The following is a 23,577-nucleotide window of genomic DNA, read 5'->3' as shown; positions in this document are numbered from 1 at the left end:
ATAAAGTGTCATTTGACCTACTTTTTTTTTAAATAAACTGAATTCCTCTCTTTTCTCTCTCATTGCTGCTCCGACAGTTATAGTAATTGAGAGAGAGAGAGAGAAAGAGAGTGTGAGTGTGAATTACTTCTATCTCCACTATGTCAAATCCAGGGGATGTGGAGTTTTTCTTTTTTTTCTTTTTTACCACCACACCTTTTTGCTTAAGACTGGCTTTTTTCATTTTCTCTTCTCAATCGTCAAATCTTATAAGTGTTGAAATTGTGTCTGGATAACCTGAATGACAAAAATGTTTGATAAGAGCAAGAAAAGTACTTTAAGTGTGTGTGTATGTGCCCGTGGTCTTTATGGCCTTTAGGAGTTCAAGTTGTGGTACTCTGGAAATCGTGTCAACTTAAAACTGCATTTGCAATCAATTTCACTTCTGTCATTTGACGTGGCGAAAGGTCAGTAAAAGTGTTGTTCAACTAGAAAAAAAGGACTTAAAGCTCCACTGTACCACCCTTCAGAATTTCTCAATGCATCCCATATGAAATGGTGACTTTTTTTCTTGTTGAATATTTTATGTAACTTTGAAATCCATTATAGAAGGAAGATAGTTTTGTGAACAACATTTCATGTTGATTTAGGTTGATTGAACCTGATTTAATATCTCGACAGTGTTATTTTCTGTATTTTTATTTTATTTTGTTTAGATATTTATTTTCCCCCCAATATTTTATGTTTGTTTTTAAAAAATATTGCTACATACATTTAATTTATCTTTTTTTATCCCTTTATTTTCAATTTTCATGAAGACAACCCACATGCACAATGCCACCAAACAATAATAATTTATCTTTTTTAATTTTTGTTTACTTCAACTTATTTCATTTCAGTTAGTTGCCAAGGAAACATTTCTTAGTTTTAAGTTTTAATACTTTATTTTTCAGATTCATTTAAATGAAGGAAAAGGAGAATAACGACACTGTCTCTTTTATTCATTTGATTTTTAACAAGCTGTCACGTAGCATTGAACACATCAAGATGTTGAGATTACAATTGTGTTCAGAACACTTTCCTCCTACATTGAATTATGTCTATTGAAATATATGTAAAATGAAAGTGTTCTCATCCTCAAGAGTCAGTAAAGAACAACATAATTTGTGTTTGTTGAGAATTACATCACTGTTCAAGATCTAATTATGTCTGAAGAACATAAATCTGTAATATTGATATTTATTATGCGTGTGCATTTGTTGAAGGCAGACAGGTGATTTATCTCAATGTGTGAGTATACCTTGCACCTTCTCTCGCTCTCCTTTTCTTCTAAGCTCCCTGACAGAATGTCATTAGAGTTGTGGTTACATGCATTCTTCATGAGAGATGCCTGCTAGAGCCATTAGCTAATTATGGTCATGATTTGATCATTTATGGATTAGTGCACAAGGCCCAGTGTTAACTATACATTGCATGCTGTCTTGCCTGCATCACTTTAATTTCTAAAATGTGTTTTATATATATAAATAACTGTGAATCTGTGTGCCGTCTTGCACGTTTGATGGAAATCATCTGGTTTGGCTAATGCACACTAAATATTACCTTTGGACAGGTTCCCACTGGTTAGCCTTTTGCTCTGTAGAGACCTGGATTGACCCCTGAGAGCTCCTTTAAATATATGCTGGTGGAAATTTTGCATCAAATGAAAATGGCAGAAGCAGGATGGATTTTTTGAGAACATATCTTAAGAGCAAGCTTTATCCACTGTACGCACATTCGCCAGACACTCTTATCCAAAGTGACTTACAAAAGAGGAAAATCGGAAGAGATTTATCATTAGAGCCAAGAGCCACATTGTCAAACATTCATATAATTTAAAATAACTGTTTTCTATATATTTTAAAATGTATTCCTGTGATGGCAAAGCTGAATTACTCCAGTTTTCAGTGTCACATGATCCTTCAGAAATCATTTTAATATGCCAGTTTGCTGCTGATTATTATTATCAATGTTAAAAACAGTTGCACTGCCTAATATTTTTGTAGAAACCATGATACATGATTTATTTTTTTTTCCAGATTCTTCGATTTAATAGATAGTTCAAAAGAACAGCATTTATTTAAAATAGAAATGTTGTTACTAGCAGCCCCCCCCCCCGCCCCACACTCACACCAATTTAATGCATCCTCATAAAAAATAAAATCTTGCCTTTAAATGTTGAAAATGAAATGTAGCTTTTCTTTTATATTTTGCAGCAAACAATACATAAAACATGTATTATTTTGTAATTCGTTAAAACAAGTGAATGTGATCAAGTGAATTTTAAATGCTTGTTAGTTTTCTATTCATTCAATTGACCTTTGCAGTATAAATGTTGGTTTTGTGATGCTCTTAATTTGAAAGTAATTTTTGGATAAAAGGGTCTGCTAAGTGAATAATCAGCCCAAGGCGTCATATACTGACGCTTTTGACAATGCGTAGACATCCAACGCACATGGCACCCTTTAGCGTCAAAATGAGATGCAGATATATGAAGGCGCCTCCTAGTGGTCTAACCCTAACCCTACCCCAGACCTTAACCCACCCATAACCGAAGCGTGTTATATTGACGCTAAAGGGTGCCATGTATATGACGCCCTTGGATGAGAATGCGTCGGATTAATTGTAAATAAATTCAGTCTCTCTTTTCAATAAAGTTTTCATGTAGAACTGCAGTGCATCTAACACCATATCCGCCACAGTGTGACAAACTATTGTTCTCATCTACATAGCAAGTGGCTTGATATGCATGCACTCTACTTACAGTAACTTTTTTATGAGTAATAGGAGTAATAATGTAACATGTTAAACTTTAAAATGTAACACTCCTGTCATTGGATTCGACCCCAGCTATTGTACTTTTCACAAGCTAGGAAATGCAATGCCGTTGAAAGATAGGATAACGTACATTCTGCGGGTGTCATCTCTTCCCTTGGGTTTACGCTTCTCACTCTAGATAGCTGTGAAGAGAAATCACTAACATCAAACCAGAGGAAGAAGAAAGAGAGAGACAAAAACAGCATTCTGCCCCAAAACAGGATAAATGTCTCCCAGAATTCCCATTTTCCCTCCTGGCCTCACAACAATTGGCCAGAGTTTGATAAATGACAAGCCTACAGGACCAATGACAGTTTTGTTGCTCAGGGATATTTTTATACCCAGTAGGGTTTTTAATGATAGATAGCCTCTGGTATGAAAGGCCTGCCTCCTTTTTCCCTTTGTCCTATTTGTTCTGTCAGAATCTAAAATTAGCTAATGTGATGGCAGATAACCAACACTTTGTTTCTGCCTCAATCTCCTTCAGTTACATACATTTTTTGATGTCTAAATTTAGTGAAAAGCAAAAGAGATGCTTTTTTTTCTTTTCTCAAATGAGATCTCTTTACTACGTATATCAGCTTGGTGAAGTGCTGTTCGATGGAAGGATGGTTCTCAGAGGTTTCATGTTTCTCAAAAATGTCTCAAATTGTACACAAATGGTTCTACAAGGTCAGAAATCTCATTATAAACATTTCTCTTGAAATTCTTGTTATATTAAAAGAAACATCTGGGAAAATTTTGAAACATATCCTGAAATGTCCAAGAGCAATAAAATGTTGTTGTTTTTATTAGTTGTCCATACCAAAGTTTCTATTGTGTTGGTGTCTGTGACCTCAACATTGGTAGATGATCTCAGGCACATCCAACACAGCAACCAGCAAAAGGTTAAGCCTAGTTCACACTACGTGATTTTAAGCCCGATTTAAGCCCGATTTGCAAATCGTTGAGTCGCCGACAAGTCAGGGTGTTATCGCGTGCAAATCGCGGGCGATTAACGCTCGCCAATCCGTTAGTGTGAAAGAGCCAACAACGCATCAAAGACAGCTCGCAGACACCTCGCAGACAGGTCACCGAGCTCAGAAAAATATCTAGCATGCTAGATATCCAGAGCAGTCGCGCGACTCAATCTCAGTGATGTCATGAGTACAGCCAATCATAGCAACGCATGGGTTGAGGACACCAGGTAAATCTTACTTTTTCTTTTTTGCATTTTTTTTCTCAGAGCAGATCGTCGAGCAAACAGTGTGCAGCACTAGTTTCTGTCTGACGTCCATATTCGCGTGTTATGTTCTTCTCTGTAGTTTCGCGTCATTTCTGGTTCGTTTTATTGCGTGGTTTTTCGTTACAAAACATGCTTTCTAGACCAGATAGAATCGTGTTGTTGTCAACTCGTTATTTGTTTGATTATTTTCAGGATTTAGACCGTACTATAGTACTGAAACAGCTCTCATTGAGTCACAAATGATATGCTCTTATCATCCGATCGTGGTTGTATCTCTATGCAGTGCGTTGTTAACTCGTGTAGTGAGTTACCTCCTGTTGTGGATCAATCACGTTGTGTTGTGTGGTGTGAACAGCTAAACAACTTGAACACTCATGATTTCACTGAGAGCAAGTCATGTAATGTGAACTGCACAGTTCAGCCCAACATTTTAAAATCATGTAGTGTAAACTAGGCATTAGCTGTTTAGTGTGTGTGTCTGAGAGCAGAGAGGCTACTAAAAAGTTGTGTGTGTGAGCATGTCTGGATCGATATCACTACACACTATGTTTAGCCCTTGTCAGTTGCATGATGCAGTGTGTCCAACGAAGTGTAAGGTTCCAGTTGAACCATTGTATCATGACTGTGTGTGTGTGTCTTAAAGTGCTGTAAACCCCAGGCTCGTGATGCTCTCCATGCCACCACTGAAGCAGAACAGAGCACTGGGCGATGTTCCAGTTGTAGGTCATTATCCCCTACTCTGCCAAGTGCACTTCCCTTTCACTGACTAATACACTCTACTAAGTAATCTTGATGCCACCATCTAGTCGAGAGAATCTTTCTTACCCCTTGTTTTTGGCTCTTATTTATACATATTTTATGCCATATGAGTACTAGCTTTGTTATGTTGTGTATATATACACTCACCTAAAGGATTATTAGGAACACCTGTTTAATTTCTCATTAATGCAATTATCTAATCAACCAATCACATGGCAGTTGCTTCAATGCATTTAGGGGTGTGGTCCTGGTCAAGACAATCTCCTGAACTCCAAACTGAAAGTCAGAATGGGAAAGAAAGGTGATTTAAGCAATCTTGAGCGTGGCATGGTTGTTGGTGCCAGACTGAGTATTTCACAATCTGCTCAGTTACTGGGATTTTCTAGGGTTTACCAAGAATGGTGTGAAAAGGGAAAAACATCCAGTATGCGGCAGTCCTGTGGGTGAAAATGCCTTGTTGATGCTAGAGGTCAGAGGAGAATGGGTCGACTGATTCAAGCTGATAGAAGAGCAACTTTGACTGAAATAAGCACTCGTTACAACCGAGGTATGCAGCAAAGCATTTGTGAAGCCACAGCACGCACAACCTTGAGGCGGATGGGCTACAACAGCAGAAGACCCCAACGGGTACCACTCATCTCCACTATAAATAGGAAAAAGAGGCGACAATTTGCAAGAGCTCACCAAAATTGGACAGTTGAAGACTGGAAAAATGTTGCCTGGTCTGATGAGTCTCGATTTCTGTTGAGACATTCAGATGATAGAGTCAGAATTTGGTGTAAACAGAATAAGAACATGGATCCATCATGCCTTGTTACCACTGTGCAGGCTGGTGGTGGTGGTGTAATGGTGTGGGGGATGTTTTCTTGGCACACTTTAGGCCCCTTAGTACCAATTGGGGATCGTTTAAATGCCACAGCCTACCTGAGCATTGTTTCTGACCATGTCCATCCCTTTATGGCCACCATGTACCCATCCTCTGATGGCTACTTCCAGCAGGATAATGCACCATGTCACAAAGCTTGAATCATTTCAAATTGGTTTCTTGAACATGACAATGAGTTGACTGTACTAAAATGGCCCCCACAGTCACCAGATCTCAACCCAATAGAGCATCTTTGGGATGTGGTGGAACAGATGCTATCCTATCAACATGGGCCACCATTTCTAAAGAATGCTTTCAGCACCTTGTTGAATCTATGCGTAGAATTAAGGCAGTTCTGAAGGCCCTTTCGGCCCTACATGAAGATTGTGACTAGGTAAAGACTTGGCTATATTGTTATTGTTTGTTGTTCCTTTAGATAACATGGCCCAATGGGCGATGAACATGCGTGACTTGTGACATGCGTCACACATGTATAAATCTAGCTTGGTTTGTTTAGAGATAAATTGTTGTGGTATCTGCTGCTATCGCACACAATGATTCTGTAGGGAGTGAATGAATGTGGAATGAATAGTAGAATGTGGTGTTTCATAATATCATGTGGGGTAGTAAAGAGAGAACATAATCGTGATTATCAAAATTACGTTTTTTCACTGATCTTCCTCCTGCTGCTCTAATACCCTTCAGTATGTTCCCAGGAAACCCCTATGGAGTTAACCCCTATCGAATTTACTAGTGCAGCTTCTGTTTTCATTTTCACCCAAGGTGGATCCATCCTGATTGTTATCCGTAAACTTCTTGTCTGTCGCTGGGATTTGAGTGTCTCAGCTTGGCTTTCAGCGGCCGTCCCTGTGTGAAAGCATACGGACAACCTCAAATAACCGGCTGACAAAATCGCTCGTGGCTCACTCTCAAGGGCCCAGGACTACACTTCCCTCTGTGAGGTTGAAGAGTTCAGCTGGAAACATTTTATAGCAGCAGCATAGGCGAGAGTGTCCAATTGCTCTCAAGGGAGCAGTAGCAGGGACTACTTAAGCAGCAACGGACTTCTGCCCACCATAACAGTTAACAGAAGCCAAGATATCTCTACCAAACTGGCAAGACAAATCTCTGTAGGTGTCAAGATGGTTAGAGCAATGATAAGTGGTGGATGATGTAAGCAGATATACTGTTATATCAATTTTGGTCAATGAAATATATATTGCACTATAAGCTTCTTTTTCACTTGTTTTTAAATGTGCTTTAAAAACAACAAATGTGATGGACTGAACAACAAATGTGTTTGTGTATATAAATTATATATATATATATATATATACACACACACACAGGTATGTATGTATGTACGTATATGTATATACATTTGTGGTCAGAATTAATGGCACCCCTTGTAAATATGATCAAAATGGCTGGATTGTTTATCCTTTTAATCTTTCATTAAAAAAAATCTAACCTTTCATTGAAGTAAAATAATTGAAAGTGGGAGCTAGATGACATTATGAAATAAATGCGTTTCTCCAAAACAAGCTGGCCATAATTAAAAAATGCCCTCTTATTAAATACTTTAGGCAACCTTTATGCAAGACTTCTCATGCAACATCGATGAACTGGACTCTAACCAGCTTTTGGCCGTGTTTATCCCAGGTATGTTTTTTTATCCGGGTCACGGCACCAATATAACTCCTCAGGTTCTACTCGCCCTGATCTGTGCTGGCCTTTGCTATGCTTTCCTTTTGTACCATACCTAGAACTCAAGGACACCTGATCTATGCACGGGAAAGACCGTCTTCGCAAAAAATAGAAGTAATACTGGATATATGACAGTGTGACAAGGTGCAATAAGCATCAAGTTTGCCTCGTTGCACGCTGCCAGTAGGGTGCCGCTATTGTGCCCCTCTTCTCAGCCACCTGTTCCTTTCATGAATCTGGACGTGGGCCGGCAATAAGAAGGCCAGGGCTACTGTAAATTTGGAGCAAGCAGGTCCTCTGTCTCAACACAACTCATAATTTGACACAAATATTTTGACCTGGAGCTGCATTTACTTGTTACTTGAGTATAAATGGAGCTTGAGTTGAAATAGTCTTTCTCTGCTTCTGAAAATACTGACATAAATGCACCAATTTAGAAAGTTCCTTTTTTTGTTTTAAAAGGTTCCACATTCATACACCGTAAACTGAGATTCATTATTCCGGACCATTTCGCAGCAAATATGAAACTTTTCCAGGCATGGAAACGTGTATCTGTTTAGAATGTATTTTTAGGCATTATTGGACATCTTTGCATCTCTCTTTATCTTTCTACCTTCTCTTCTTTCTTCTTCCTCTCCCTTGTTAGTCTAGCTATGATCTCGCCAGACAATTTGACCACCTTTGGATCTTTTCAGTTCATTCCTTTTAGATGCTAATAACAAATAGCCAGACAACGATCAACTTGGCCACTGAGGGAGACTTTATTAGGGAACTGATAAAAGGCCATCCTTTGTTGCACAATAAACACACACAAAAGTAGTAGAATAAGAAGCAGAAGAATCCTTTTTCTTTTGAAATCTATTCTGAAATTCAGATTTCAGAATTTCAAATAACCGTATAGTAATTCAAATGCCAAGATGCCCAGTTTCAGAAAGAACATTCAAATGGCAAAATAAACATAACAAATTGGACCAGAATATCCATGACTATGAATTATGAACAAATATCATTGCAAATATCATTGACACTTATACACTTATACACACAAATATCATTGACACTTTTTTTAATAAAGACGTCATTTAAAGCAGTTAAAAATGTTTTATAAAAAGTACTTAGACCTTTGTAGTTTCTCAATTACTAGTGAAACATTCAGAGTTTATGTGATGAACTTGTGATTTCATATATTTATTAAAAATCACTGCTTATCACCAGTTATTAAATCGAAATGGCATTTTAAAAACGTTCTGAGAAAATCAAGCAGAATTTTATTTTTGTAGATGCCACTTGGTTTACTTGCTTCTAATGCAATGACTTAATGGAATGAATGCAATGAATAAATGTGGCTTAAATGGACAGTTTACATCAAAATGAAAATTCTGACATCATTTAATCACCCTCATGTTGCTCCAAACCTGTTTGACCATCTTTCTTCTTTAAAAATGGCCATACAATTAAAGTCAGTGGGATCCAATGTTATTTGGACACCAACATTATTCAAAATGTATTTTGTGTTCTGCAAAACATTGTATGTCATACTGGTTTGAAACAACACGAGGGTGAGTAAATGACGACGACAGAATTTTCGTTTTTTCAGGTGAACTATTCCTTTAAGTGTCCAAATACTTCTTGGGTCCACTGAATGTCTTCAAAACACATCCTCATTGGAATATTAATTAGATATTCTGTTCTGTTAAAAGCAATTGGTGGGATGCATCTACCCGTGATTTAAATAGTCACCATCAGTTCTTCTGTAGCCAATCAGCAGAAAGTGTGAGCTGCAATCCTTAACCACAGATGAAGTTGCATCTATTGGATTTGCCATTGGCCGATTCACTGATTTGCATTGCGGTTCCCAACCGTGGTGTCTTCATTCTGATAATGACACTTCAATTATCGATTTTCCACTTATCAGATTATCACAGTCTCGGGGGTTTGCGACACTGCCCACTGTCTGCTTGAAAATAGCTCACGGAAATAGGGAGCTGGCGCAATTTCAGAGGGCCATGGCGAATTGCGGCATACAGCCGGTGGGTCTTGTTGACTCTCTACGCCAATCACGTGTCATTTGGCGCGACAAGCAGGGCGAGGCTGTTTCTGCTCTGGTTGAGATCATGCATGTGTGAAAAGTAATAATGAGGGCTTCGGAGAGGAGGAAAGGACATGGATAGTGTCACATCATGAAGGTCCATTACACATCCAGGACAGCAAACATATGGGGCCTGACGGAAGTACCCAACTGTCTCCCATCCTGCCTCTCTGCCATAAAAGCATCCATTCCATTCCTTTTCCACTGACTTTCACATACACACCCTGGATGAGGTGAGAAGGGAATTGGGGAATTTAATGTGCTTGAATGTGTCAAATGGACCACAGCACAGATCCACGGTGCTCTTGGGACCCCTATGAAAAGTATGTATGCGTTTATAATGGGACGGCCCATCTGCAGCCTGTCATTGGGGGAGTGCATCAGGCACGCATCTTCTCTCACTCGCAGCTGCTCCAAATGAAATGTTTGCAGCTGACACATTACCATTTCCTCCGAAACAGGGCTGTATAGTGGACCTCTGATATGAGAAGGCAAACTGTGTGGGTTTTTATTTAGTTTTATGTAAAATTAAAGATCCAGTTGCATCTGGTTTTTACACATTTATTTATTTGAAAAAAATATATACTCAAACTTGCATCATCACAAATTTTGATCAGCTGACCTTCCTCAGGTTTACACACAAAAGTATCACTACAAAGTGACTCATTGTGTGTTTCATAAGGCATGTTGATTTTGGACGTGACTCAAAATGTAATGTCCGAGTGGGTGAATTGTTTACTCGGCAATTAGTCTGTCTATTTCCCTCTCAGGTTATTTGCGGATCAGTTGTGAACATGATACGTGGGAATTATCTCATTCACAGTGTAATCAACCAATGTAGTCATATCATGTGACTTTTCGCATGCATTTACCATTTCTCCCCCTCACATTTACGCTACAGGACCTCAATTTCTCAATTTAAAACTCTGAGGTCGGTAAGATTACATTAAAACCATTTTAATGCTCTTATCAACATGGAAAAGCGGATCGGCTTGCTTTGTGCAAATGTATTTTTATTGAAAACATTTTTGCAAAAGCATGTGAAAGAAAACTACAAAGTTTGCTAGGCCAAAAAGGCCGTTAATCGTGTGATAAAAAAATTAATGGGTTTGCGCTACCGCCGTTAATAACGCATTTAACTGACAGCCCTAGTTATTACAATTTAAAATGCTTTAATAATCATTCATTCATGTTCATGTGATGCAAAGTGTCATTCTAATATGCTAATTTGCTGCTCTAGAAACATTTCTTATTATTATCAATGTTGAAAACAGTTGTGTTTTCAAGATTTTGTGCTGGATTCTTTGATGAATAGTACGTTCAAAAAAATATAATTTATTTGAAATAGAAATATTGTACTGTACTTCCACTTCTGATACATTTTATCTGACCCTGCTTTATTAAAAGCATTAAAACATGTTTTTTTTGAATGGTAGTGTATTTGTAAAGTTTTTTTTCGTCTTTTTTTTCTACTGTCTGAATATTTTTGCGCTTCCACAAAGTGATACTCATCTGTGATATATGCTGTCACACCTATTGAGGCTATTTCCTCACTTCTACCTTTTTTATTCCTCCTTGTGTTTTTCCTTTCACCGTATAAGCTCTTCCATGGTACATTGCAGATTACCGCCCTTGCTTGGCTCAATGGTAAATAAGTACTTTATTGTTCCCGGGATAAAACTGCCAGGCAGAAATGAGGAATGCCGTGACTTTATCAGACCGAGCAGCAGAGGGCCCAAAGTACAAAGACCTGCCATAATTGCATATTAAAGTGACAACTTGCAGAGTTTTTGCTATTTGTCATGTTGGGGATCATATTATGATGGCGGGAATGTGACATTTAGTGCAAAGAGCTCCCTGTGGAAATACTCAGAGGGAATAATGACTTTCACCAGCAAGTCCTCTTGGTACTTTGCAGTCACGCGCAGAAGAATCCTCTCAGAGAAAATGAGTCGAAATTGCCGCACAAGGGCCAGGCGTCTCGAAGATTGATGTGAATTGCACGCCATTCTAAAACTGCTTCTCATATGTTTGAACCGATAAATCTTCCAATCAAGGGCGTTTAGACGTAAATGAATTCACATAACATCTCTTTATATTAACTCAGGTGAGGTGACAGCTGTCAACCAAGCGGCACTCAAGCGATACCTTATCAGGTTGCCTTGTGTGGCCCCTGTGAAGATGCTTTACAGACGTGATCTGTCTCGTCGTTGGTCTCGAAAACCACGTGTTGGTTATTAGTTGATGTCAACAACATTAAGTGTAGCTGTGATTCCGTGAAGTGAAGCTTCTGAGGACTCTATTTTGATGGTACGTTTGCTGATAGCTGAGAAAGACTCTCATATTGCTATCGATTTTAGTAAAGGAGATCGCCAAGTGCTGCGTTTTACTCTAGAAGCTATTTTCATTCTGCAGTAAGTATTGAGAGAAATCTTCATCGCCATTGATCTGTGTTTATCTGTGTTTCACAGTTGTAGGAAAAAGAATTATCATCCAAATAGTGTTGCCCTTGAGAATGCGCAAGTATTTCTCAAGTATATATATTAGACGATTAATAATATTTTGATTCACCCCAGAACTCATAAAGAAACGAAACGCATTGTGAATGTGAGTGTCTCCAATGCATTGGGACTCCTGGAAATAATTTAAATCAGGTTAAGCAATTTAGAGGCTACATGTTTTTAATCTGTTTTCCTCCGGGAGCTGCGGCAACATGGCATTATTCGTGATGTAAACATTCATTTCCATTTGCCATTCTCATGCAAAGTCCCACCGCAAGACTCTGCCAATCACAGCCATGTTTGTAGTGTTGTCATGCTTGTGCGGGCTGATTTATCAAGAGTGATTTGTGCATCCAACGGTCCACCTGGAATAAAACGTGTTGAATTATTTATCATGCAACCATTACATCCGATTTCACATTAGCTCAGCTTAAGACAGTGTAATTTACTGAAGCGGCCGACGGTGTGATTGAGGACACTCGTATTGACCGTGGTAGTATAGGGCTGATTGCTTGCTTGTAGGTTCGGTCTAAATTGCCTCTTGGTTCAAAGGCCTCGTTTTGCCCGAACATATATATTGGCAATCATCAACGGTAGGGAATATATAGATGTCTGCTCGGAATACCTGATGGAAAATGCACGTGGGCCGAGAGGGTTGAATATGAAATGCAATCAGGCGAGTTCACTAGCAGCCCGCTGTTTAGGGGGCCTTCGCTAGATTGGATCAGTGTGCGGAATTGATTGGCCTCATCCCAGGGCCCAAGGTTGTGTTGATTGATAGATGTGATGCGCCCAGGTCTTGTGGTCATGTCTTAGATAATACTTGTGATGAATAGGGTGCCCACCTAGCAAATTATGCACGGGGATTTAGCACAGCCAGGCAGAAAGGTGTCGGAAGAAAATTGGGACTGATTTTGACCTACATATGTGATGTTTTAACCTATGCATGTAAACCATCTGGATCCAAAAAGCCTGGATCTGCTTTGGCAGGCATTCCCGAAGTAGCCGTGTGTTCTGATGAAAAAACATTTTTGCAAGCAGCATATATTAAGTATAGTAGATTTGTGGATGTCACCGCCTAGATTTGTCCCTATAGCGACAGGAGCTGCATATGAAGAGTTCAGATGCAAAAGCCTCTAAATGCCATTTGAAATTTTCTTCTTTAATGATGATTTTTGTCAAGCTTGTATATTTAAGTTCAGTGATTTCACTTAAATGGCAATGATAATTACCTATTAATTGTTATTTAAGTGAAATTACTGAACTTAAATATACAAGTTTGACAAAAATCATCATTAAAGATGAAAATTTCAAATGGCATTTAGAGGCTTTTGCATCTGAACTCTTCATATGCACACAGTTTCTAAAATGTTTCTAAGGCCTTTGAGTCATCTAGCCATGGCCACTGACAGGCCAGCACTATAATTGCTGTAAAAATACCATTGAATAGCCAGAGTTTTGATTGATTACTACAGTAGGCTGTCACTTATGTTAAGGCCGAAACCTGACATGAATGAGTTGATGTCTAAGTGGGAATATTTAAAGAACTTGAAATTAATTACTATAATTTTTTTTTAAAAAAGACAGCTCTTTAGCTTAACTTTAGCTTAACTAAAAATAATTTTTTGTATCCTCTAAAGCCCTGCGCTCTTTCTTCTTTCTAATGCAGTGCCATTGTTAGTAGAGACTTTTACAAAATCACCAATAAGGCTGCAAATTGTCTCATAAAAATTGGAGGAAAACAGATGTAAAGGTGTCTGCAGAATCATTTTATAAAAAGTGTCTCGGCACTTACAATCTCCATGTGGTTTTATAGCAGGCAGTTAGCCAGTTATGTGTTGTATTCTGCTTACAAAGAGACAAAAGGCCATAACATGACTGTGTAAAATGTAGGGCTGGGTAATAAATATCGATTACTCGATATTAATCGATTCTCATTTTTACGAACCGATATCGATTCTTAAGTCTCAAGAATCGATTAGTCATCCTGTATCATTTAAATGAATGGGACGTTGTATCGCGGCTGCGCGCATTCAAAAAAATCGCAATAATCTTTGTCCTTTGTTACCATTGATATGAAACAAAGTCTCAATTTTCAAATTACGTCCATTTTCTTTAGAAATTCAAAAACATAAATAGAGTTTTGGCGCTGTGGCGTGAGATCGCTCTGGCGCAGCTCTAGAGAAGCAACAGCGTTGATCTCTCTTCCGGCTTAATAATACCAGTCACAGCGCGAAATAAACATGAATGAGCATCTGAAAGTGTGTTAAAAGATAGAGTACAACTTATCGAAATGCGTATCATGTCACATTCATTCGCTCAATCAGCGTTTCAACCGTGGAAAGACGTCAGTTAAACAGCTTGTAATCATATCGTAGCCTCATATCGTCATATTTACCTCAGAAAACCCACATCAACTCGTTAGTCAGATAGACAAAAATAACTCAGAGAGGAGCATTTTGCTAAATATATACACTATATTACATATGCATTATAATCTTAAAGTTCTTCAATATTTAATGCATATTTTAATAAATCTGGCAAGTTTTTATGACAACCACCATTTAAATGTTTATATTTCATATAATCTTCTTATTGTAAAAATAAATAAAAGTGTAATTTAAGTGATTCATTCATTATTACCTTCCTATTAGGCTAATGAAGCCTAGTAGGCTACAACTAGTCTCCCATAGTTTACAGCATTAGTTAAGAGATTTAATTCCCTTGAGAAAAATTGCCATTTATTGTAACTGATATCCAAAATAATCGATATTGAATCGAATCGAATCGTAATCGAAATCGAATCGAATTGTAAAATTTGTCTCAATACCCAGCCCTAGTAAAATGACATTGCAGCCTTCAGTGTGCGTGAAAAGAGTATTCTTTTTCTATTGTTATATTATATTGCTTCCTGTTCCTTCTAGGTTAAAGGGGTGGTTGATTATGATTTCACTTTTCTAACTTTAGTAAGCGTGTAATTTTGCTGTTTGAGCATAAGCAACATCTGCAAAGTTACAACGCTCAAAGCTCAAAGCAAAGGGAGATATTTGCTTTTAAAGAAATCGTTTTTTAAGGACTACAACAAACGGCTGGTAGGAACTACACAAGCTTCCTCCCGGGTTAGTGACATCACTAACCCTAAAATTTACATAAACCCCGCCCCCAGGAACACAGTCCATGTTGAGAAGAGGAAGAGTTGTTGTAGAAGAGCACATATGTGATTTCAGCTCAAACTGTAGCATCCGTCTTTTCACATGCAATAGAAAGTCTCACAACAGTCCCTATACAAGTGATTTATAGATTATCCTGACAGAATATTCTAATTGAAGATAGTTAACTCCACACCAGCAACATAAATTCATCAACTAACTATTCAGAGGTGTCCTGTTGCATTCTACATGTTGTCACTTCTTCTTAGTCTCTCCATCTTTGTATGACTCCGGTTTAAACACGAAAGGCAGAACAGTTTGTCTGCGTGAGGTAATCGGAGCTGCTAACACACATTTTCTTGAAGCTCCGCCCACTGTGTCGGGAGCTGCAGCTCATTTGCATTTAAAGGGCCAGACACAAAATGGTGCGTTTTTGCTCACCCTCATAAAGTGCTAACTTTAACATGCTATATAAAAATATCTGTGGGGTATTTGGAGCTAAAACTTCACAAACACACTCTGGGGACATCAGAGATTGATTTTTACATCTTGTAAAAAGGGCATTATACCACCCCTTTAAGGTTCTGGGAGTTTGTTTGACCGATTGTACAATATGTTTTCCTCTTATAGGTTCCTTTATGATGGTGAATGCTTCAGGTCGTGCATCAGGTCAGAAGGCCCACCTGCTTCTCCCCACACTAAAAGAGAATGACACCCACTGCATAGACTTCCACTACTCCTTGTCCAGCCGGGATGGGACAAGTCCCGGAACCCTCAATGTCTACATAAAAGTGGATGGTGGACCACAGGGGAATCCCATCTGGAATGCCTCAGCACCTGTCACTGAAGGCTGGGTGAAGGCTGAACTCGCCATCAGCACCTTTTGGCCCAACTCCTACCAGGTAAGCATGACGCTAACAATACCAAAGATATGGGTTTCTTCTGGTTCAAAATAAAGACAACATTTGACTCTAATGCACTTACAATGGAAATAGATCAACTAATTGCTCTTTTCTCTTGGTCATGATTCACTTGACAACTAGCAAGATGGAGCCCCCTTGTAACCACAGTTAAATGTCCTGCAAATGGTGTCCCTTTGGCCACTGAAATCTACTAAAGTTTATTTTCTGCCTTATATTTGTGGTGAATGGCTCCAATTGAACTGCAGAGTGGGGCAGTAGATTGCTCTCTACTCCAATTACCACTGCAATCTCTGTCCCCTAATCTCATCCACAAATGGCCCTGGTGAATAAGCTTTTAGCTGTTAATTTTAGATCTGTCTTTTTGCTTATTACCTCTCACTCTCGCCCCCTCCTTTTTCTCTTTTGATTCTTTACACCCAGATTTCTCTCTCTGCCTCTTATCCTCCTCTTCCTTCTGTCTATAGATTCGCCCATCAATCTGTGGATTGAAATAGCCTTATAAGATTAGCAGTGTAATTGAATTAACTAATGAGAAGAGCAAATATTTAGCCTGTGCTGGGAATACTGAACTTCACTTGGCAAACAGCAGACCAATATTTGCTAAGGGTATCTATTTGATCAGCAGGCAATATCAGAGCTTTTGTGTATGTGTGTGTGTGTTTGTGCTATGGGGTGAATCTCAAAAAAGAAAATATGACCATATATTATATATACTAAATTATATTATAATTTCAATTCAATTTATATTGAAGAAGGCTGTCTTGCTAAAATGCAATAAAATCTTTTAACTGGTTTTAACGATTTAGCTGTCACAGTTATCTGGACTTATTCATCTCTAGTTTCACTTTTATGGACTGCATCTCAATTCGCCTATCTATACTACCCCTAAAAGTGTGTATCTTTTTGTGAAGAAAAAGTAGATACTTTTGAGTGTGTAGCAAAAGAGAACACAAACTTTGGGACATATTATCACATCATACAATTGACCGTTCGCAAAAGCCACGCCCCCTAGTTATTGTTACTACACCCATCAAACATGGTCAAACACGGCCAGCGCGACAGATTGCCATGACAGGAAGAGGTATACCAGTGCGTGCCAGCAGTGTTGGGTAAGTTACTCTAAAAAAGTAATTAATTACTAGTTACTAATTACCTCTTCAACAGTGTAATTAGATTACTGTACTAATTACTCTCTCTAAAAAGTATTTAATTACTTTTAATTACTAATTACATTCAAAATCCCATATCAATCTCAACCAGCTGTTTTAATTCTTTCAAATAAATACTATAAAATTGCATGAATTATCCTTAAACTGACCAAGGTGGAGAAGGTTACATTATAAAAACATACTTTTTAGCATCAGACAATACATTTTGATGTTAAACCCACTATTGTTTTATGTCTGATCTCATGACATTTCACACTTTTTTCATACATATTTTACAATAATTCGTACAAATTTGTACGTGTGCGGTCGTATGATTTAGACACCTCATAAAATGCATACGAATCGCAGTAAGATCGGATTGATCTATACACAGTATTTACCTTAATTACATCAGAAGTAACTGTAATTAAATTACAGATAAATTAAGAGTAATCCCTTACTTTACATTTTCAAGGGAAAAGTAATTAAATTACAGTAACTAATTACTTAGTAATTAGTTACACCCAACACTGCGTGTCAGTGACATTTTTGGAGCAATACCTCAACGATATCCATCCAGCGATATATATATGTATATATATTCAAAATATAAAAATACGCAATGAAGGAGACACGACTACTATCGAGGCTATGCTTATACCGGTCTCAAGCGAAATCTGAGAAACCCCATGACATGTACTTCAAATGCAACCAGCACAGCCTTGAAGAAGATTTTATAAACTGGTACAGTAGATAATTGTTTGGAGTTAGAAATATATAGTTAATGTTCGACGGACCTGCTCACATAGTAACGGATGCTATGATGTGTGATTGGATAATGTCCGTTTTGGGGGAGGGGCCAGCGAAAGGTCAATTGCGTCTTTACCGGTTGCACTCTGTCGCATCCTGTCACAGTAAACTGGCCTGTCAATCATCTTGTCACAGTTAAAGTCCTCCATATTTCATTTCATTTCCTACCATATCGGGTCTTTCATGCAGAGAACTCTCCTCATATTAATGCATAATGATGCATTTAAAAGTTAATGGTCAAACGGATCTTTATAAAAGTCCACATCGTTATTGCAGATGAAATATAACACGGATAACATGAAATAAATATATTTTTATCAGGTTTAAACTTTGATTAGTCACTCAAACCTTTATCTAAACCTCTCACCGTCGGTCGCGCATATCCGCCATGTTTTGTAGTTTTTTAACACTTTTTACATGTGTTTGTAGTTCCTCCTCCACAGCGCAATGGGTTGTGCACACACGCACACACACACACGAAATCGTTTTGTTTATAGAAACCTTTATGAACTCACATTCATCTTCATGACATGAGCCCAGTTCATTAAAGGCTGTTTACTTTATCATGCACTGTAAAAAATGATTTGGTTAAGTAAATACTAGTGAAAAAACCCAATGTAATTTACTTGGAAAAAGTTAGTTCAGGCAAGAATTTAAAAAACTAAGTAAATTCCATATCAGTACTTATTTCAAGCGAGTATAAATGAAAGTGTAATATCAACTCAATAAAATTAAGTAAAAATTACTAAACTTTTCTGATACTGGGGTTCCCATCATGCACTGGACCTTGAATAATTAATGAGGTTCATTTTTCACTGGTTTCCAGCTGTATATTTACACTGTTTTATCATTGATTTTTGTTTTCAGTATTAGTAAATTGCCATTTTGTGACATTTCGAGTAAATTTTTTGCTTAAAACGACACATTCAAACACAAAAACGATCCATCAAATGTTACCACCATTGTGTATTGTCTACCAAGTATTGAGGTGTTTGCATTCACATAAGGCTTAAAGTCTGACATGATGTATATATAAATTACTTAGATGATCTAAGTAAAGAACATACTATAAATGACTAATAAAATTCAAGATAATTGTTTTAGTGAAATGTAATACAAAGGCAAAGGAAATCGGTATTAATCAACCTTTTACAAGCCGAGTTAAAATTACTTATTTTTTGTAAAGTTTACTTAATTCCACATTCCAAGTAAATTTAACTTAAAGATTTCTAATTAAAGCTACTGATAATTATGTTTAGGTTTTTACTTGGCAAATCTTTGTAAATTTACTAGCATTTTCTGAGTGAGATCGTTTAGCAAGGTTTTTTCAAGTAAATCCTACTCCAAATTTTTTACAGTGTGTGAGTATTTTGTCTACATTTATATTGCTTTTTCTTTTTTAAATGTAAGTGTTTTTTTTGTTTGTTTTTTTAATAATGTATTTTTTTATGATTTATGATTACATATTAAAATTATGTTTCACATTTTTTTGTTTATTTTCATTTTGTGGTGAAATATGACCTGGACATGTTCGCAACAAAAACTGTGAGATTCACACTTTGTTTGTGCTCGTTCCCAGTTTGTGTTCACTGAACGGCTTTTTAAAGTTTTTAAAAGGACTCTCTTCTCTTGCTGAGTTGAACTTAATAAATTGCCTGTTAAATATCGAGAACTAATATCTACTAGAAAACCTGCCCCTGGGAGCATAAACTATACAGAAAATTATCCCACTAAGAGTTTGATTAGAGCAACGAATTCGCCAGATAAGTGGCCAATTTTGCCAAAACACATCTCTGGATTAATTGACTCGTTTCCTGCCGTGATATGTTTTAAATCTTAGGGTGCCACTTTCAACGTGCAGTGTTTAAAAAGTAAAGTTTTATAATATGCATAAGGAAAAAAGGCAAATGAATTCTGTCTCTGTTTGAACTTGTTTTAAAAAAGCATTTTTTTCCACCATGCCATGACCATTTTAAAGATCATTTGAGTCAGCCATAATGCTGTGAATAAATTATGAATGCAGCAATGTCCTTGAGTAGGAGCAAGGCTGATAAAATTACGATGCAAAGGGTTTGCTCATTCAAAATTGAAAATACAGCCATTATTTTGCTTAACCTCATGTCTTTCCAAACCTGTATGACTTTCTTTGGAATCGAGAACTGACAGTAAATAACAACACAAAGTAGTTTCCACAACATTTCTCATCTGAAACGTGAAATTCTCTGGTTGTGGTTTGTGCAAAATACACACCTTCAGTCTCTATAGTCTCACCCTGGATAACATGGCGAGAATTGAATCTGGGCAAGTAGATTCAGTCCCTTGCGTGATCACAGTGAGGCCTTTTTTGGAAAGCCTGGGACTCGAGTGCATCCTGTGTCCAGGTTTTGGCATTCTAGTGCCAGCCCTTGGCAGCTCTGAGAGAGAGGGCATTGTTCAGACCACACATGTCTTCACCACATGTCATGCAAACCATGCCAGTCCCATATGTGTGTACTCGAGATGATCAGATTATTATGTCTTGCTCAAGTTTCTTAAAGTTTGGGGACTTGAATTGGCTGTCAATATTTTTATCATTCATCAGCTGAAAAAAAAAAAGTCCTGAAGGTGATTTCAACTTTGTCATAATCATTATAACTGTGGTGTGGACTCTGCTATTCTTTCAAATTTAAAATGATTTTTTAAAATGATATATGTATCGTTATGGTTTTCGTCCTTGGTGTGAACAAGATGCATAAACATAGCAGTTAGGTTAAAGCAACACTAAGTAAGAAAATTTACCTTAAAATAATGTTTTCAAAATGGTTTCAGTGGTTCATCAAGTCATGACATGGTGAAATGCACTTATGCTACTGCTTTGCGGTCCTTTATCTGATATATCCACGCTATGTAAGATTGCCATATCTGTAGTCCGAATGAGACGTAAGATTTGACTTGCTTAACGGCAAGCGTTACATCATACTTTCATAAAATCAAGCCGGTGCTGGATAAACAGAGTGCATGTGCGTGCTCGCGACAGAATGATGCGGTAGGCGAAATTATTTACGACAGCCGTAATTCCGCTTACAACCTATAGGGGGACCGCAGATGTAAAGTTGCTTGGTGTTGCTTTAAGACTCGTCTGGCCAACTAGCAATGAACTTTTCAGCTAACAATCTTACTTTTCAGATTCATAATTGATACCTCTTTATGTAACTGACTTAAAGTTATAATCAGTCTTGAAGGAAAAAATATGTGACTTGCAAGACTAGTCTAAGCAGTCAGATATTTCCTGTTGACTCGCCATTATGAATATTTTCAATCCTTTTCTTGCTTGAAATAAATTGACCATTTCAGTTCAGTCTGAAACAAGCTGACTTGATTTAAACGCTTGGTTTCCTCTCCCCTCTTCTCTCATTTAGGTTATTTTTGAGGCAGTATCTGTACAAGGGCATCCTGGGTTCATCGCAGTGGACGAGATGCACGTTTTGGCCCACCCTTGCCGTGAGTACACACACACACACACACACACACACACACACACACACACACACACACATAGCACCTGCTTACTTTCACAGTCTTGGCTACGGTGTAGGAGCTCAGTCTGTCAACTACTGTGAAAAGCACTTCATGTGGATCGAGGGTTGAACAGAGATGGAAAAGGCCAGCAAACAAGCAAGTCTGTGGATGAGCGAGAAAGAGAGGGAGACAGATTGCAGAGCTGAGTGCTCCGACTTCAGGCCCCCATCATTCTTGTTATGACAGGAGAACTTTAGCTTTTGACATCCATTGTCCTAGATCTCTCTGTCCCTAATCCAAAGCCAGCAGTACCAATGAGGAAATTAGGTTAATGCGTATTATAGGATTCATCATGGCATCTTATTCCAGAACATTTTTGACTGAAAAAAATCCCATTTCACTCAGAATTTTGTCCGATTACAGAAGTAAAAATGTGTTGCGAATGGCTCATCACGCCTTCATTTAGATGTCCTATTGCATTCAGAGGCTGCATCCTTCAAAGGACTTGGACTTCGAAGGCATGGACACAGCTATTTGTTGAACCAAGTGTTGTTAAATGGGACGGTCTAGCCTATATGATAACTGAAAGCCTATGTAACTTGACTGTGACATTTACGTGTATCAGTTTAGCAGACACTTTTATCCAAAGCAATTCATCTTAACACAATGGATCTTTGCATAATGGACAGTTTAATTTCACATGCAATGTTTATAAAACAGTTGAGACTGTACAGTGTATATTACACAGTATGCAGTAAGCTAGTATTTTATTCTACACAACCAGAACTAAAAATAGTTTTTAATAAGAGCTGATTTTAAAAGGCACACATATAGATATTATCGTGACTTTATGTGCCATGTGGGCAATTTTAAGATTTCATCATTAAAGAGGTACTAAAATTGAAATCCATATTCTAATTTACTTTAATTGAAAAATAATGATTGCTTTTGCGCAGAATGCGTACTGTACATTCACAGATAATGAAGCTGGCTGGGAGAGTAGGTTCAGTGCAAGAGTTGTTGTTAAAAGACAAATGCACCTATAAAGAGAGAGAATGTCTTTTGCAAATAGTTTTATATACAATACAAGCTCCATTTGATTTCTCGTTTTCAGATGTCGATTCTAAATGTACAATCAGAACAAAGAAACCATGTTTACCATCAAAGAACATACAAGAGCTTAAAAGAGCATTCGGACACTTAAAAAAAAAACAGAATGTCATTAAATACATTAAAAGACATTTGTTTTGATATTTTGTTAGAGAATATGGCACAAGTACACTTAAGTTAAATATTTGACAAAAGATGTTTGTTAGGTTTGAAATGATTCATTTATATTCCAATTGATTGATATAATAATAAAAATAAAAATGTTTAAGTGATTGCTAAAGTGTTGCTAAAGTGATGAAGTACACCTGTTTTTTGACTTAAAGGAGTAGTTCACTTTTGAAAAAACTTTTGCTGATAATTTACTCACCCCCATGTCATCCAAGATGTCCATGTCTTTCTTTCCTCAGTCGAAAAGAAATTTAGGTTTTTGATGAAAACATTCCAGGATTTTTCTCCATATAATGGACTTCAATGGGAACCGGATGGTTCAGGGTCCAAAAGACAGTTAATAACTGTTTCAGATGCAGCTTCAAATGTCTTTAAACGATATCAGACGATGAATAAGGGTCTTATCATGCGAAACGATCGATTATTTCAAAACTTATTCCAAAAATGTAACTTTTCTAAGGACAAATGCTAGCCTTGCTCTATTCTGTGAGGCGCGTTTGTGACGTCACGTAATACGTAATTACGTTCAAAAGGTCACGGGCGACGTAGCCGGAAGTACAGAATCAAAATCGTCCGACATTGTTGTTTTACCTTTTAATTTCTTTTTTGTAAACGGCGTTTGAGTTAGTTTTCACGTTCAACCTATGCGTTCAACTTGTAAACACTCCGACTCTGTAGTTCTGGCTACGTCGCCCGTGACCTTTTGAACGTAATTACGTATTACGTGACGTTGCAAACGCGCCTTACAGAATATAGCAAGGCTAGCATTTGTCCTTAGAAAAGTGTGATA

General features: G+C 37.6%; 1 protein-coding gene and 1 long non-coding RNA gene across 11 annotated transcripts in view; one reads left to right on the top strand and one right to left on the bottom strand.

Annotated features, from left to right (window-relative positions):
- Positions 1-23,577, top strand: part of ptprt (protein tyrosine phosphatase receptor type T) — a 259,071-nt gene that overhangs the window by 61,822 nt on the left and 173,672 nt on the right. For all 10 annotated transcript variants that reach the window (XM_089134443.1, XM_089134444.1, XM_089134449.1 and 7 more), the window contains 2 exons: positions 15,761-16,032; positions 21,410-21,491. In XM_089134443.1, coding sequence (XP_088990569.1) covers positions 15,761-16,032; positions 21,410-21,491 — 354 coding nt within the window. The remainder of the gene's footprint in view (positions 1-15,760; positions 16,033-21,409; positions 21,492-23,577) is intronic.
- LOC148978132 (uncharacterized) lies at positions 10,889-23,096 on the bottom strand. The gene is made up of 3 exons (XR_016169558.1): positions 22,987-23,096; positions 21,561-21,671; positions 10,889-12,346 (listed from the first exon to the last, which is right to left on the bottom strand). It is a non-coding gene; the product is annotated as an uncharacterized LOC148978132 (long non-coding RNA).

This window comes from Pimephales promelas, chromosome 8 (assembly GCF_988280905.1).
Source record: "Pimephales promelas chromosome 8, fPimPro1.hap1.1, whole genome shotgun sequence".
Classification (NCBI taxonomy): Eukaryota; Metazoa; Chordata; class Actinopteri; order Cypriniformes; family Leuciscidae; genus Pimephales; species Pimephales promelas.
The sequence above is the reverse complement of the archived record's forward strand: the minus strand, read 5'-3'. Positions and strand labels throughout refer to the sequence as shown.